At 43.5% G+C, this 17,340-nt stretch overlaps 1 protein-coding gene across 9 annotated transcripts in view; it reads left to right on the top strand.

The window, feature by feature from the left end:
- Positions 1-17,340, top strand: part of CHN1 (chimerin 1) — a 103,425-nt gene that overhangs the window by 66,412 nt on the left and 19,673 nt on the right. For 5 of the 9 annotated variants that reach the window (XM_074910453.1, XM_074910454.1, XM_074910458.1 and 2 more), the window contains one exon: positions 4,636-4,713. In XM_074910453.1, coding sequence (XP_074766554.1) covers positions 4,636-4,713 — 78 coding nt within the window. Of the gene's footprint in view, positions 1-4,138; positions 4,714-17,340 lie in introns of those variants that run through there. The other 4 variants (XM_074910462.1, XM_074910460.1, XM_074910461.1 and 1 more) reach the window with 4 other exon arrangements.

Genomic DNA, 17,340 nt, shown 5'->3' with positions numbered 1-17,340 from the left:
GAAACTAAACACACCATTGTATTGGAAATGCACATGGGCTTCAGGAAGTCCGATCAAGTCTAATCTAGGCATTTTAGGACTTGTGAGCTTAACCTGACTTGAATTTTTCTGGGTTTTTTCCTCGAGTAATTTTAGTTTATTACTCAACAAATGGGAATGCATTTAGAAAAATAATTTGTCCGATGTTGACTGAATTGTGTGACTGGATTAAGCCTACATAATGTGTCTTTCAGAGAGTGACTAATGGAATTTACTGCGAGCCATGGATGGCTTTAAAATTAGTTCTGTGGAGTCTTCATAATAAGACTTACTGATTGTGAGATTAGTACCAGAAAATACGCATACATTATCCAGCTAACACTGAGCAAATAGCACTCAAGAAAACAGCTGTTTCTCCCGCATCCTGAAGGACTGCTCCAGGGGGAAGTAAGGAAAGCGGAGTCTCAGTAGGACCTAGACTGAACCACTCTTACAGTTGAGGTTTTAGAATAAATGAAAACACTTGAAATAGCAGGTTAGTCTTGTTTTTCTTTTTTTTTTTTTTTTTTTCCTTTAGTCCATATGTCCATATAGACAATATGTATAAAGAGATGTCTTGGTTTGAAGGTTGTTGTGTTGCTGGGTTTGGTTTTTTACTGCTTAAGTCACTAAAATGCACAGGACTGAGAAGCTGCTCTGATTGTGTGCTCTGCTGAGAGGTTGCTCTTCCAGTTGTTCCATTTGCAGTTCACCTCAATCCTGTGAAATCACATCCTTAAATTAAATTTTAAAAAGAAGCCCTGCAGTTTCCTTCCTCCTGGAGTCTGCACATCATATTGTCCCTACACATGCAATGATTGCAAATGTCTGTCACAAACAATTAGTAAAATAAAATCAAGACTTTACTTAGAAAAGTGAAAGGGAGAAGACTTTCTTCCCCAGATTTCTACCTGTTCATCCAGCACGTAGCAGACAGTACCTAATAATTGTCCGTGTTAAGGCAGACTTCAGAGAGAGCAAGTTATAAAGATAACAGTTGGAAAATGAAAGGGCTATGGAGGGGAGACTTGGCTGGTGGCTGGGAGTGCAGGAGCCATTGGTGGAGAGCAGGTGTTGAATCAAGAGCCAGCCAGGGTGTAAGAAGGCGAGCAGGGCCTGCAGGCTTCCAGGCTGGGAATAGAGACAGCACAGAGTGCCTGAAGTGGAAGAGAAGAGCTTCCTGCAGTATTTGAGTTGAACCCCCAGGTCCATGACTTTGTTTGCTCTCAGGAATGGTGACTCATCTCTGCAATGACTAGGGCTACCTGAGGACAGTGGCTTGCTCTCACTTTATTATCTCATGTACTGGTAAGCTAAAGATCTGGACCTGCCCAATGACCCGAACTGTGGTCAGGAAGGTGTGTACAACAGAAATTTCATTCTTTGTTTTGGTTTTCAAAAGAAACGAATTGGGCTGTATTAAGAGCACTAGCTTGCAATGCCAAACTCCCAAAATTAGGCAATGGCAGAAGAATGATCATATGCATTACAGAATTATGTCATCTGAAAGCAGTTGTATGAATTTTAATTAAAACACTATTTTGGGAAAAATATATGTAAGAAATAGCTAATATATATTTTTCATAATTTTTCTGTTGCTAGTTTTATGGGTTTAACTTTCTTTTTATCTAGGCTTCTGGTGTGCACAACTGTAGTGCATAGAGCAAATATGAAGGGCTGTAAGTGTGGGTGAGCCCAGTTTTGTTATATTTGTAAACAGCAGAAAATGCTTTGCACTGAACCGTGGGAAGCTGATTTATATAAAACCAATAAGCAGTCTGAGTTAGATTACTTCAACACACAGTAATGTCAGAATGAAAATTTGTAATCTTATAACTACTTTCCAGATTATAACTTGTTTTCATAATCACAGCTACGAGGTAGGACCTCTCCCTGTTGGGTAGTTTTGCTTACCTTTTTATTGGCATTCTTAAGATTTAATTTTCCAGGATCCAGAGATCAGTTTCTATTAACGTGACTCTAAAGTGCCATTGAAAATAAATCAGTTCTTCAGAATTAGGAGGAAGGAAGATTACCAATAAGGAATAAATATGTCAAAAACCAACTATGCATTCTACCAATGATTGAAAGGAAAATTCAGAATTCTTTATCTTGCTTCTTACGTGGAATTATACAAAATAATAATGATTTATTCTGATAGGAAATGTACTCTTGAAAATTGCTGATGTATTTATTTCCAACAAACTCAATTTTCAAAGAGTTTATTTCCTAACATTAAATTTTGGTGATTTCTTTTTTCCCTTTAAAAAATAAGATAAATTTGGGGTTCCAACAAAGCATGTAACGAAACAACGTTTCCAGAACTGCACAGTTTGCTTCTGAGCCTGTTGTCACTCAAAGCTGTTTGGAGAGGATGACTCCTCTGAAGCAGGTTTAGGTCCACCTTATTCCATTAAGACTTTTACTTGATGTAGTTCTTGGGAATGAAACCATGAAGTGGCTTTACCTAGAAAGAAAGGAGAAGATGAGCTCAAAAGTCTGTCTGCTTCCTCCTCCCCTGAGTCCCTACGATTCTCACACTTCTCAGTGATGAGGTGGTCAGTTTTTGCCATCCTCACCTCATTTTTCTTGACCTCCTATTGCCATGGAGTGGCACTTAGAAGGATGTGCAGAAAAATTCACCTGCAGCAGTAATGGGTGGTTAAAAGCAGGACAGGCAGATTGGGGTAGTCACTGAAAAAGTATTCCTCAGTAGCCCTGTTTGTATTGAAACTGGGAACTGGGCCAGATACTCCTAAGGCCCCCGTAAGAGCTACTGATGCCCAACAGCTTCATCCTGTATAATCTGCAGCCAGTGTTTTGATTATTAGCTATTAACTTGCAGATTAGTGGTTGGTGAAGCACACATATGTTGATCCTTAATCTCTGCAGCCTGACCCTATGCTGAAACCCAGCAGATTTTTAAAACCTGTAGAGAAGGTACTGGTGGCCATGCAAGGGAACAGAGGGGCTCATGGTGAGCGTTACTCTCAGCTCCATTGGCAGGATTGAACTAAAAGGTAACACTGTGATCCAGCTGCAAAACATGCCAATTCCACCCAGAAGCCTGCGACAAACTGTGCTTGTCTTTAGTTGTTACTGAGTCATGAGAGATAAAAATACCTTTGCTGCAGAAGGGAGAGCGGTTGTGGTGCTGCAGCTTGTGGCAAGGGAAGGGAGGGCTGCGCTCTGGCTGTGCACAAGGAGGGCTCGTCTTGCACCCTAAATGTCGGGATGGTGGTCAGCCCCACAGTGTAAATCACTGTCATAGTAAGTCAGATCAAAGGCCCGTTTTTGCTGCCTCTGACAAAGACTGTTCACAAATGCTTGGAGAGCACTGGAAGAAAAAGGGCAGGAGCCGGGTGGCCGTCGTGGTGCCAGCGCATGGCGGAAGCGAGCCTCCCTGGGCGGGTACGGCACGGGCTGCCCGGGGCCTCCTGGGCTCCTGTGGCAACGAGTTCAAGGCTTTGATGGCCGTGTGGAGCACAGTTTCCTTTGGTTTGTGTGAGGGCTAGCGAGGACCAGGCTGTCCTCTGCACGTTTCATCATCAGTTGCGTCCGTCCACGCTTCAGGTTGCAGCCCCATGTGAGACTGTGTCGTTCACCCTCTGTTCATGTCTGCGGATTCCTGACGAGGGGCGCCACCGCCGGTCGGGGCTTGGGTCTTTGGTGGAAGGGGCGGTGCAGGGAACTGTGTGGCATTTGTGATCACAGCCCTGCTAGAAGAGGCTGTGGGATGATATGAGTTTGACGAGCCTCTTTTCACACGCAAAGCACCGGAGAATGCCGTTGTAGGGAGGGGTGACGGGCATCAACGGTCGCCTTACCTGCCCCCCGCCTTACCTCGCGGGGTCCGGCCTCTGTCGGGGAGAGCCGCTTTCCGTCACGTCCCTGGGGCTGCCGTTCCCTGACGCCCCCCAAGGGGCGAAGCGGTGCCATTTCGTAGCGGTGCGTGACTCGGCGCCGGCCGCAGCCCTCCCGCGGGCTCTGCCCGCCGATCCCGCCGCGCCCGGGCTCCATTGGCTGCGGCGGCCGGGGGCTGCGGGGCCGCCTCCGCCCCGGGGGCGGGGCCGCCCCCCGCCGCGGGCAGCGGAGAGGGGGGAGGGGGGGAGGGAGGCGCGTCCCCGCCGCCGGCCGCCGATGGAGGGAGCGGCTGCGGGCTGCCCCCCCGCCGCCGCCTGCCACCCGCTGTCGCCGGCTGCCGCGCAGGCCCGGCCCGTCGGCCGCCCCCCGGCAGGCCCGAGCCCCCCAGCCCGGCCCGGCCCGGCCCGGCCCGGCGGGCAGTTAGCCGCGCGGTGAGCAGGCGCCCTGCCATGGCCGCGCCGCCCCGCCGAGCCGCTTAGGTGCTCGAAATGGTCCCTTGGGGTTTTTCACACCGAGTCTGATAGACACACAGGGCGCGCATCGGCCCGGGGGCCGTTCCTCCTCCCCGTCAGCCCCAACATGCCCTCCAAAGAGCCCTGGTCGGGGCACAGAGCGAAGAGGTCTGCGGTGCACAACTCGAAGCGGGAGAGCCGTCAGCAAGACTTATTGATAGCAGCCTTGGGGATGAAACTGGGCTCTCGGAAGTCATCTGTGACAATCTGGCAACCTCTTAAACTCTTTGCTTATTCGCAGTTGACATCACTCGTCAGAAGAGCAACTCTGAAAGAAAATGAACATATCCCAAAATATGAGAAGATTCATAACTTCAAGGTAAGAAATTACGATACTTCTTTTTAAGGCACCGGGGATATCTATAGTTTTTATTTTAAAATGGGTCCGATGTTGCAAGGTAATAACATATATGCAGGCTATGACTTTCTGCGAACTTAAATGCCACAATTAATTCTCATTCCCGGTTACATCAGTTGGACATCTTTAGAACGTATCAGCAGAAGAACGAGAATTGTGGTGTTGACTGCTTGTGTGCATGTATTTGTTTCAATGATATTTGCCATTTGTAGATTCGTTCTTTTATTTGGAATTGGTTTATACTGAGAGAGATGCTAAAGGTGAGAAAAACGGGCAAAGTTTTCTTTCAATTCAGATGAATGTAGTTCAGTTTTACTTACGATGATATGATGCTGAAAAATCTTTTAGATCTGTGGTTAGAGGATTAAACTGATCTGAGTTTGTCGCTGGTAAATAGCTTTGGAGGTAAGAAGCATGTTCTACTGCATCTGGATTGAGCAGATGGTCTGCATTTCCCTTAGTTTCTGGCTTTTCTCCTGTGTTAATGAACTGAGTGTGTTGAAAGCAGCCTGGCTTATACATTGGGGATACTGGAGCTGCTGGCATTGCCAGCTACTGGGTGTTTTAATAAAATTTACTTAATGTTCTATGTAGCTTCTAAGTACTCGTTTAATTATTTTAAATAAACGATGCTCTTTGGTAAGAGACACACATGTCAAGACAACATATGCATGTTTTATGTCTGTATCTAAGTATCCAGTAACTATTTAGTAATTTAACCTTTTGGTGGTCAAACACACCGCATAATAGGCAGTCTTTATTTGTAAGACTGAGTAAATCGATGTTATACAGAATTTCTGTAGATGCCAGTACAAACTTCTTATCTAGTACCTGAAGCCAAGATTTTATCTTTAACATGTGTTTTTCTCTCCCATGCAGCTTTTGCTTTTATTTATTCTAGAAGAAGGGAAAATCATTAATACAATACAGGCATCTGATGATATAAGTATCCATTAATTGTCTCTTATTTTCAGGTTTTATTTCCATCACACACATGTGCATGTGCACATACATATACTTACCTATCATCCACCTGATTTTATTTAAAACACCTTCTGGCTTCTGAGTTCAGACAGTTGCTAAACTTGGAAACTTTAAATGATCAGGATGTTTTGTTTGATTTGAGTTCTTCAGTAAAGCATGAATTTGAAAACCGTGTAGAAAATGTTATATAAAAAAGTGTTTAATATGAACACTTGGCATAAAAAATAATCCTACTGGCTGTCAGTTAAATGTAGAGCATTTTTTCACAGGCTCCTGAGGTATCCTAAAAATCTGAAATGCCTTGCAACTTTCATTTGTTCCTTAAGAGTTTGAAGGTAATTCTTGCCGATGCCAGCAGATAGCGATTTTCCATGTACTACAGTGTATGTAGGATAATACATGTTTAATTTTGCACACATCTGTATTCCTTAGTTGCTTTCCTTTAGCATCTTGAAAAACATCTGTTTTGAAAATAATCCGATAACCTGATTTTCACGTTTGAGTTTGTTTATTTGTTTTTCTTCCAGAAACTGTTTCTGGAAAGTTTGGAAGCTGTGAGTTTTCCGGTCTTTTTTCAAAAACAAACTGTGGGACTGATCCAAGGTCACAGCTACAGCACAAACTTTCCACACAGATTGTTTTCTTTGTACAGTTTTACTGTAGTTCCTATATACATACTTGCCAGAAAAATATACCTTGAGAGGTAACTCTTTTCTCAAGTCAGTGAAATGGAGTCACCTTACACAGATGATTTTTGCCATAAAAAAGTAGAAGGGGACAAACCCTTTGCCCCTTAAAGGGTGTGCAGCAACCAACCTACCCGCAGAAGGAATGCTGCTGACGTTCGTGGGCTCTAAATGTGGCCACCATCCCTTTTTTTTTTAAAAAAAATAACCATAAGCCCTTCATAATTACTGTATTATAGATCTGAAATGAACGGTCATCGTTAGCTCATGTGTTTCTCTTCTTTATCATTCCTTACATCTCTCAAATTTTTCTTCTTGCATGTATACATGTCATCGTTTAAAATGTCTGCAGAAGTCTCCTAGGTTGCCTGCCAAGCAGCAAATGTGCCACCCATGTGGGAAGGAACGAAATGTCAGGCTCAGAGTCTTGAAGCTAGACTTCTGAAAGAAAACAAGAAAAAACAACCCAGAAATGAAATAAATTTATGTAGTTCAGCTAACCAACAGTGACTGCTGTCCCCAGAGGCTCCACTAGCAAAAAAGAGGACACACGCTGCTTTGTACCTCTGCGGCTAATCTTCTCATCCTTATACAGGCAGGAGGCAACAGATAGGGACCTCTAACCCTTTCCCGGCTGCTTCTTTGATCAGTCACATCGCTAGTCACAGAATTGAAGGGGTCTCAGAAATCCTTTGTACTGGAAATGCTGTAACATCCCAGCAGAGGGAGAAGAAGTGGGGAATCATTAATGCACAGCAACTAGCACTGTTGTCTTGGAGAAGGGAGGAAGACGGCAGCAGCCGCTCCGGAGGCGGGCTGGGGTGAGCAGATGCTCGAGAGGCTTGGCCACAGGTTTGGAGCCCTCAGTTCTCCCTCCGCCCCTGCACCACCTGTCCCTGTGGCGTGGGTAGGTGGGGATGCAGGTGGGGTTTGGACCCTCAGACCCTGCTGCCTCCAGCAAAACTCAGGTAGAGGAACACCGTGGCAGAGAAGCAGTGTAGTGATGGTCCTCACAGGAGTGCAGTTGCCTAGGGAAGGGGTGAACACGAAAGCTGCTTTTAAATCATCAAGAGGTCTCCTGAATAAATCTGTTATCTATGTTAATCTATGTTTTGCTTCAAGGGTTGTTTGAAAGAAGAATGTAAAGACAACCCTGCTAGGAATGCTGACGCAGCTGGGTTTTTTGAAAGGTTTTAGTCTCATTTAAATCTGCTGGAATGTGTGTTGTCTCCTGCCTGAAGAGAGCAGGCTGGCCAGCTGGGTTGACGGCGAGCTCTGGGGGCAGAGCTGGCCAGTAATGACCTCCAGCTCTGCAATATTCTCCTGGCTGGTCTCTCCTGAGCACATCACAGATGCAAATAAGAGTGGCTGAATTCTCTTAAATTAATCTCTGTAAGAAAGGCATGATGATTTATAAATGTCAGAACTGACTGAGTTTTTAATGCCTATTCCTCAGCATGAGTGTTAGGTATTAAAAATATTTTCTAAAGCGTATTTTGACTTTTTCTAATTTATTAAAAGTTTTCAATTAATACTTCTACATTCTCTATAAATCTAACATGAAATATTCATTTTCTATTCAAATATATCAGCTAAAAGAGGTCTACGTTGTTTGACACAGCATTTTATTTAGCTCTAACTGAATAATGGGATTTGAAGATGAGGTTAGGACTGTGAGTGGGACTTGATGGGGTCTGTCTATTTGCGTATTTGATTTCTTTTGCTTTCCCTCCATGTACTCTACTTCTCTGAAATCCAGCGCACTGAATGAGATATCTTGTAAAATGAATCATCAGACCAAATCAGGGCAGTCACTTCACCATCAAAATTTCAGCCCCACATGCTTTTGCAGAAAGGCTTTTCCTCTCTTTCAGTTTCTTACCCATTACGGGGAAAAAATCTCCCCAGGCTCTTTGGTACACATGTATCTATATGACCGTGTGATTGTGATGAATATCAAGTTCATTCTTTCACCCAGCGTGGATGAACAATAGCATCTTCTATTTGGAAGCTCTGAGAGGTATATGGTGCTGACAAGGAGCATAGCTGAAGCGAATGGTGTTGTTTTCTTACAAAAAGAAGCTTTATTGTAGGGGCAAGTTCTGTAACATTTCATAGAAGCAGACAGAGTAGATTTATACTGAATTGTTCCCATAAATTTATTCTACAGCAATAAGAATGCTTTTTTCTGTCCCTTACAAATCTCTTATTTGCTTATCTTGTCCCTAAAATGCAGCAACTGTGATAGCTTGTAAATTAAAATACAATTTCTTACCTAGCTAGTATCTGATCCATTCAATAATTTTAAGGGGAAGAAGCAGCTGGGCACCTCCTGGGCAGGCAGGTGAAGGAGAACCTTCAGGCAACAGCAGAAACTTCATATTTGAGGCAAAAAGGGGCCTGTGGTGAGGTGCCCTGTGGATTGAAACATTCGGGTTTCGTTATTGAGAGGCGGACCGAGGGGACCTCTGTGTTGGAGTGTGTGAGGTGGGCTTTATGCCAAAGGATTTACACAGCAGGGGAATCCGAGTTGGGTTTAAGGTTACTCCATCTCTTCTCACTCTGGTGAGGCAGTTTTTGTTAGGGTATTAAACACACAGGATTCCCCTTTCTCAGTCATCCAGACTTTCCATCTTTGCATCTCCTCATCTTCTCCCCACTTGTTGTGGTTTAACCCCAGCTGGCAACCAAGCACCACGCAGCTGGTCGCTCACTGCCCCCCACAGCCCCGGTAGAATGGGGGAGAGAATTGGCAAAGTAAAAATGAGGAAACTTGTGGGTTGAGATAAAGACAGTTTAGTAGGTAAAGCAAAAGCCATGCATGCAAGCAGAGCAAAACAAGGAATTCATTCACCACTTCCCATCGGCAGGCAGGTGTTCAGCTGTCTCCGGGCAAGCAGGGCTCCATCACTCGTGATGGTTACTTGGGAAGACAAACATCGTAACTCTGAACATCCTCCTTTCTTCTTCCCCCAGCTTTATATGCCGAAGCATGACATGGTGTGTTGTGGGATATCCCTTCGGTCAGTCGGGGTCAGCTATCCCAGCTGTGTCCCCTCCTAATTCCTTGTGCACCCCCAGGCTCCTTGCTGGTGGGGTGGTGTGAGGAGCAGAAAAGGCCTTGACTCTGAGTGAGCACTGCTCAGCAATAATGAAAACATCCCTGAATTATCAACACTGTTTTCAGCACAAATCCAAAACATAGCCCTATACTAGCTACTATGAAGAAAATTAACTCTATCCCAGCCACAGCCAGCACATCCCTACATCCCATAGTTTTTTGCTGTTAAAAAAAAAGATACACCTCATGAGGTACCTTCTGCCCTGAGTCCATCCCTACCCAGCATGAAACGTCTTCTGCACCTCCTCCACACCTGGTGCCATGCTTTAGACTTGGGCACTGACCTCGCTCCTTTGCCTGCTGTTTGTGTGGGGTTGGAGAGAGCAATAAAACTATGCTTGAAAAATGTTAATGGCAAGGAGGGAAGTCATAGAAGAGGTGCATTAGCTGGGAGTTATGGGATGATAGTTTAAAAGGAAGAGGAAAGGGAAAATTTGAGATAAATAGCAAGAAATCTCCTGGGCAGTGAAACTTGTTAGTCAGTGCAGTAAGATCTCCTTCACTTGGCAGATGTGAAATAAGCCTGGACAAAACACCTTAAAGGTCTTTACTTCCCTCCGGCTTGTATGACTCATGAGCCTGGGGGAATTTTTAGCTCCCTTGTCTGGTTATAGGTATTTCTTCAGACACCTCTGGCTGCAGATGACGAGCTGGTGGAGCACTGAGTGGTGTTTCTCACTGCAGGTGTTTTGTAACTGCCGATAGTCCAAGGCATGAAATCACTCTTCTGCCTAGATTAGTGCTGTGGTGCTTCACTGAAGCAGAAGAAGGTGTCTGTGCCTGTCAGAGCTGGACTGAGATCTGTGTTTCCATGCATCATTTTCCCAAGGATATTGTCTCATTTTTCTCTTGCTCTTCACAAAATAGATACATCTCCAGAAGACTATTTTTTGCTATCTTTCTGTGCTGTATTTGGTACTGTCATGCTGTTTCTTAGTCACTACCTTACTAATGACTGAGATAGCATAGTCAATTAATTGTAATAAATAACAATTGGAAGGCAGCTTGGTGAATTGGTGAACATTCAGAACATAATTCCCTTTCAGGCAACACTTCTTCCAGAGAAGAGAGATGTTTTTCCATGGTTGCTTAAGCCAAGTCAGCAGCTGCTGATGAATCTTGTTTCAGATTCCTCATCTTCCTTTTCAACTGAAGCAACATCCTGGCTTTCTTTTTGAGGGTGACCCATTTGAAAGGCCCAGCGGGGAGCTCCAGAGCAGGGACAATGTGCTTTTCCAGAAATAACGAGGTAAAATGTAGCCTTAAATGCGCACAAAAGGTGAGGTCTCAGGTGAGGACCAGTCTCTACTGGAAATGCTTTGCCATCATAGACAGACCCAGGCATCACTTTATGGAGAGACTGCTGATTTTAGGAAGAGTTATTCTGCAGGTGAAATTTGTACTGCTTCTTTGAACCAAATAAGGTAATCTGGCCCTGACCCTGGCCCAGATTTCACTGGTGTAATTGCATCTGTGCTAGATTCTGTGCTAGTGTAAAAAGTCATAGCAGATAGCTTCCATGCCAAATCTTATTATTCTAACAAGAGGTGCTCAGCAAAGCCATGCCTAAACACTGGGAAACAGGGAGATGGAAAGTGCAGAAGAAATGCTGCAAAAAGACCAGAAACTATAACAAACTTACTATATTAAGCAAAGCCATTTTCCTGTGACTTCTAACATGAACTCGTTTCTATTTCTGAATATAGAAAATATTCAGAATTATTTTTGCAGTCAAATGAGTATTTGGAAAGAGAGCTGGGTGCCTCTAGCACAGTCCCCAGGGAGAGTTCTCTGCACATTCTCACAGTTAGGACCACCTCAGGAAATACGATGTTTCTTTTAGACTCCTAGTACTTGAGGGGAAAAAAGTGTTCAAAGGCAGGGAAAATATCTGGAGGAAAAAACTGGAGACAAACTTCCACAAAACTTCTGAGAAGATCTCATCAGCTCTATGCTGTTGCTTCTGAAACTTGTAGTGTGTTATAAGACAATTCAAGCTAGAAAAGCTTTTAGATGTTGATGGATTTTAGTCTCACAAGGTATTTATTTAATGTTACTTTTACTTTTTTACATTTTTGGAACAGCCAGGGCTTTCCCAAAGCAGATTCCAAATAGCACAATATTATTTAGACCTTTCTGGTTTCTTAGCATTAGTCCCCAAGTTCAAGCTTTGTCTCCGTTTAAAAAAAAAAAAATCCCACCTTTTTTCTAAATCCTTGATTTATTGAAGCTGTAATCCCTTCCCACCACACCAGTAGTTTTATGAGTCCCCAGATGTGGATCCTGTGAATCTTCCATGTGGACAGCCCCAAGAACGGACCAGCTCATGTCTGTAGTGAAGCTTAGAAATGCTTTGCTGGGGAAAACTGGGATTTTGCCTCAAGGAACATGTAGAGGATGTTATGCTCTCTTATCATCAATAGCTTTTCCTCCAAATTAGCCTTAGCATCATTGCAAAAGTGTTTCTTCAGGAATCTCTTGGGGTTTTATAGCCTATTTACATCATTATATATATTTTATTTACATCATTGCGTATGTAGTGTGTATATATATATAGACACAATTTTAATTTAAGGATTTTATTCAATTTTCACCTCTAGTTTCAGAATTTTTTGCATGGACACAGATATCAAGTGACTTGAGCCTGGAATAAAATTGACAATGTTCCAGTTCCTAGATATCAATTTTAAAAATTCCAGTTGTTCCCATCTCTGCTGACAGATCAGCACAAACCAGAAAGTAAACAAGACATGACATCGCTTCTGGCTCCGAGTGGGTGAGGACCTGGAGGAAGGTTTGCCTGCTCAACATTCGCGTCAGTGTACCCACTGGCGAAAACGATGCTATTTATACTCTACGCTCTGAACGATGGCAGCATTCAGCCAGCATCTCTCCTCCCAAGAGCTGCTGGACAAAGTCGTTAGGGCAGTCCCAGGCTGGCTTCCCATGCTTAACACTCCAGCTGGTTTAAGCAAAGTCAGCTCAAGTTTTGGAGAAGGCATGTTCCAATGGTCTCAGTTACTTTCATTCCTGTGACACTTTCACATGAAAGCAGTTATCTTGCAGATACAGCTCTGCCGTGGGGGTTGTCATGGCAGTCTTTTCACTTCTCAGATTACTCATCAGCAGCAATATTTGTCTCACAGGAGGAATATCAAGTGCTTTAATATTGGGGGTGCTTGAGACCCTTGTTTTAGAGGCACTGTCTAATCATCATAATATATGCAAGGATTAAATTGAAGCATTGCCCAAACTGATAGTTGAGTCAATCGACTTTCTCACTGATATCTCTCTGTACCCATCACATCCAGGCAATGCACCAGGGATGGATGAAAAGGGCATGCCTTTTGGGTGCCAGCATGGGTATGGTCAGTGCCTGATAAAATCATCTCTGACAGGGAAGACAGACATTAATAATACAGGCTGAGTTCATTGTTTTAATTGAGACTTACGATGTCTCCCATATTCAATTAAAAACTTGATAGAGTCCCAACAGGCAGAATTCAGTTGATGGAATTGCAGATCAGCTAGGACCACTGAGCTGACAGCCTTCATCAGCAGTGTCCCATCATCCTTGGGAATTTGTTCGAAAGACAGTGTAGCCAGCAGAACTGTACCTTTGGAGCACCACACAGCACAGATGCTGGGGGTGTGCCATTTATTCAGTCCCTGGTCAGCTTGGTCTCTTCTCCAAGCACCAACAAAGCTTCTACCCGGAGTGTAGGACTCTGGTAGCCTGAGAGGGTAGATCAGCAATGGTTTTTTCCATCCTTTTCCAAGTTGACGTATTTTGTCCCAACACAGGTGGTAATGCCTGGATTTTCAGAACCCATTATTCTCACCAGCAGTTCATCGTGGAGGGCCATGGAAGAGGTGTTCTGTATGGAGCAGGGTCCTGATGGAGTGGGCTGTCAGGGGGACCATGGCAGCAGCCTGTCAACAAAGGAAGGCTTTTTTGTATCCTGTCACAAAGACACTTGTTTTCTGTGTTCAGTGTTGATTTTGCATAGCCATGGTTTGTCATATCCAGCCCTGCTTTCTTCCCAGCAGTGGCTTTGCTAAAGCTCTGCCAGTCCATCATGTTCTCTCATAACGTGTTTGCACAACACTCTGCTGATATTTCCTCATTCTCTTTCTCCCTGCCTTGACAAGTGATATAGTGTAAGTCTCCCAGTTACAGTACAAATAAATACCAAATACCTGCTGGTTCGTTCTTGGTTTTCAGATAGTGATCAAGACTAGATGAACAACTGCCCAGTAAAAAACAAAAGCATAAAAACTAAGTGGAGTTATGAGATACATGGGTAACTAACTTCAGCAGTGACCTTTATAGAGCCTGAGAAATAAGGGTGAGAGATCTGCTTGAGGAGTTCACAGCTTGTGGTATAATCTGTTGTCAGAGCCACCAGATCATTTTTTATTTGGTTCTCCCAAAACTTTGGTTTTGTCTCTTTTTCTAAGAAACATTATCATGAAATGCAAAACAAAAATAAATGAAATTCTATAACACTTTTAGCTATTGATCACAGAAGTTAAGCTGTTTTTCACTGTGTATAAGAAAATGTCTTTCAAGCCTAAGCAAAACTGTCCTCCTACGTAAGATTACAGTAGTTAAATGTTTATTATACCATGCTGATGTTGCGAGATCGTTCAGAATAGAAAAGCCTGGGTGTAAGCCCAACATGAGGTTCTCTTCTTACCTCAGACTTGCAGGACAGCTTAGTAATAGGATTTTATCTAGTTTTTGAAGCAGGTATTTTCCTTTTAAATTATCTAGATTTTTCTTTTAAATTGAATGTTTCCCCTGGAATTTTACAAATTAACATTAAAACCAATTTACCTTGCTCTCCCACTCACCCGTTTTCCACAGTCCTAAAAAATCACTCACAGATGAAGCCTTATGAAAAGAGAGAAAAAGATTTTTGGGGCGGGAGTGAGAATGGAAGGGTTGGGAGATATAAAGCCACAGTTGGCAATCCTGCTCTCTCACATTTTATAAGACAGTAAAGTCTGCATATGGCAGATGCTCTTTTTATAAGGGGAAAGAAACCCCTTGTAATTTAAGTCAGGATCTCTGGGACTCTGCTGGGTGTGTTTTCAGAAATTCTTCTGGAAAGCATGTTTTAGTTTTGAAAACAAGCAAGTCACTTGGCAGATTTTTAGAATGTGGAATTAAATATAAAAATCAGAATGCTATATTAAACAGTGTCATGTAATAAATGCGGTATTGTTTGCAGGTGCTGGCTCTTGAACTAGCAAAGGGATGCAAACGTGTTTCTTTTTAGCATGCTGCCAGGCCCCACTCTGCAGGATGAAACGGTATTAGAGGCTGTTCTGACCTCAGAAGATCAATTTTTTGCTATTTGCTGGCATCACTTACTGTGTCTGATTTCATTTCCAGAGAAGGTGTGTATTCAGACCAGTGCAGGGTTAGACGTCCCCTTCTGCTCCATGGTGGAGGGAGGATTAGCGCTTCGGCACCACTGAGCTTTGGGAAAAGACAACAGCACTTAGAAACCACAAAAGAGGCTTCAGAGCTGATGCTGTGGGGTTGTGTACACCAGGGGCGGAAGGATATGATGGCCTTCGGGCCTCCTAATTAATATTGCCAGAGAACCTCCCTATTGCATGTCAGATAAAGGACAAAGCGAGGTAGAGCATTATGGAACATAGAAAAACCTACCCTTTTAATTTGTTTTGAGTTTGAAATCAGAATAATAGATAAGAAAGAGTAATTTGGATGGGGCAGTGTAAAGCTGAGCAGGGTCTGGATAAGTCTTCTACCACATAAGTTGATTTCTTAACTGATGATACGGTAAGGTATTTCAGTATCTGGATGAACCCTGGATGCACAGGACAAGAGGACAGTGATGCTGAGACAAGGATCCCGAAGGGCAAAGTCAATCCTAGTCTTGTGAAGGGTGACCAATACATGCAGTGTTGGTAGGGAAGAGGAAAGTCTGTTTTGTCCTTGGCATTTTTGATGATGAGTTATGTAAACTTCTCTGAGGGGTGAGCCAAGAGCCAGGATAATGTCAGGGGAACTGGCTGTAGTAGAGAGGTAATTTTTTCTTTTTTTGTATCTAGATGGATAATAGTTATTAGAAACTGTAATATAGAAGCTAGAAACTATAGAAACTAGAGCTATTAAAAAAAAAAAATCATCATAATAAAAATAAAGGGAGGCAAAAAATTGGTGTGGCAAATTTGGGTTGAGGTAGACCCTGCAGAAGAGTTCCTAGAGAGAGTCAGGAGGAGGTGGAAATGTGCAGGCCATAGTGGGGAGCAGGATGCCAAGTAGGAGGGATGTTCACCACTGAACTAACAGCTGGTTAAGAGATTGGGCACCTGAGGTTTGTTGAGTATCAGAACTGAAGAGGCCAGGATAGGACCCCAGCACCCAGGGAAGGCATTAGAAATGCTTCAGCAAAGTCACATTTGGTGAATTTCATGAATTGAAATTAGCACACAGAGGGGCACAGGGTAGTATCATTCTTTTATTTAGCAAGAATATTAATGTGTCAGAATTTATTCTTGTTCTGCCTAAAGAAATAAATTAAAATGGCAGCATTTCAATGAACAAGACAAAATCTCCCCTCCTTTGCAATCAGAAATACTAAAAAAGAATTTTTAAAAGTAGTCTTATAAAACTGAAAAGGATTCTGACAAAAGGTTAGTTTTTGCTCAGATGTTTTAACTGTCATTTTTGTTTTCAATTTTCCTCAACAGGAATTTTGAGAAATATTTTAAAATGAGTGGTTTGGGGGGGGAATGTTCCTCTGACAAGAAATAAAAGGTGGTGACTGAAAGGAAGCTGGTTTTTTTTTTCTCTGAAAAAGTTCTGTTAGTCTTGCAGGCATTAAAGCACAGTGTTTTGCTTGAGGATATTAGAATGTGCTTATTCTAGGAAGGGAACACTGCCAAAGACCTGGAAAAAAGACACAAGGCTGAGGAAGAAAGCCAAGAGGATGTGGGTAGTACAGGTGGGTAACAGAGAAGAAGGTGTGAAAAATCTCTTCGTGGTGAGAGGAAAAAAGAAAATGGAGATTACAGCTGCCGACAGTCTTGTCATCGTTTCCTTTGTAGAAGTCAGCTGGAGCTGCAGGGAGAAGGAGGCTGGTGGAGCACGTTGCACCTTCAAAAGGCGCGTGGGAGTGGGTGCGGACGGCAGCTAGCAGGGCTGGGGGGAGGCAGCCAGTGCCAGCACAGGGAGAGAACGTGACACTTCGCACCGTTACGCTTCCTCCAGAGATGCTCAGCAGCGTAGGGCTAGAGGCAACTGTAAGCCTAGTTTAGCACAAGCATGCATGTGAATTACTTCGTGAATTCGAGTAACTTTCCAGACTAACACAGCAATCTACCTTGCTACTGCTTCGTGGGCAGTAAATGCCCAGGAGGCTGCAGACCTTCCCATAGCCAAAACTGAAACATGGTCTGAATTGCTGGGTGCTGCTCAGGGTTGTCACTTGTTCGAGGTAAGTGTCACCTGGGATCCAGCTGCTGCTTAAATCAGCTACCACCTCGGTCAGGCCACTTTGCGTTTTGCTATTTATAACCAGAGCTCTGTGCGGATGTCAGGCACGCGTGTTTCCACCAGCTCCTTCTCTCTTCTGCTCCACGCTGATCCGACCGGGCAGTGCACGTGTCTGAGGTTACTGCCTGCTCTGATACCCGCTCAGTAACTCTGGAGAACCAAGTGACTTAAGCCTAAAGCGTTTTTACTACATTTCATTGCAAATTTCATTTCTTTATGATCATTGGTTACTAATGTTTTTTGTCAGGCTGTCTATTCTAAAT

The sequence above is a fragment of the Athene noctua genome, chromosome 7, assembly GCF_965140245.1.
Source record: "Athene noctua chromosome 7, bAthNoc1.hap1.1, whole genome shotgun sequence".
Lineage (NCBI taxonomy): Eukaryota > Metazoa > Chordata > Aves > Strigiformes > Strigidae > Athene > Athene noctua.
Note: the sequence above shows the minus strand (reverse complement) of the source record. Positions and strands in the feature narration are given on the sequence as shown.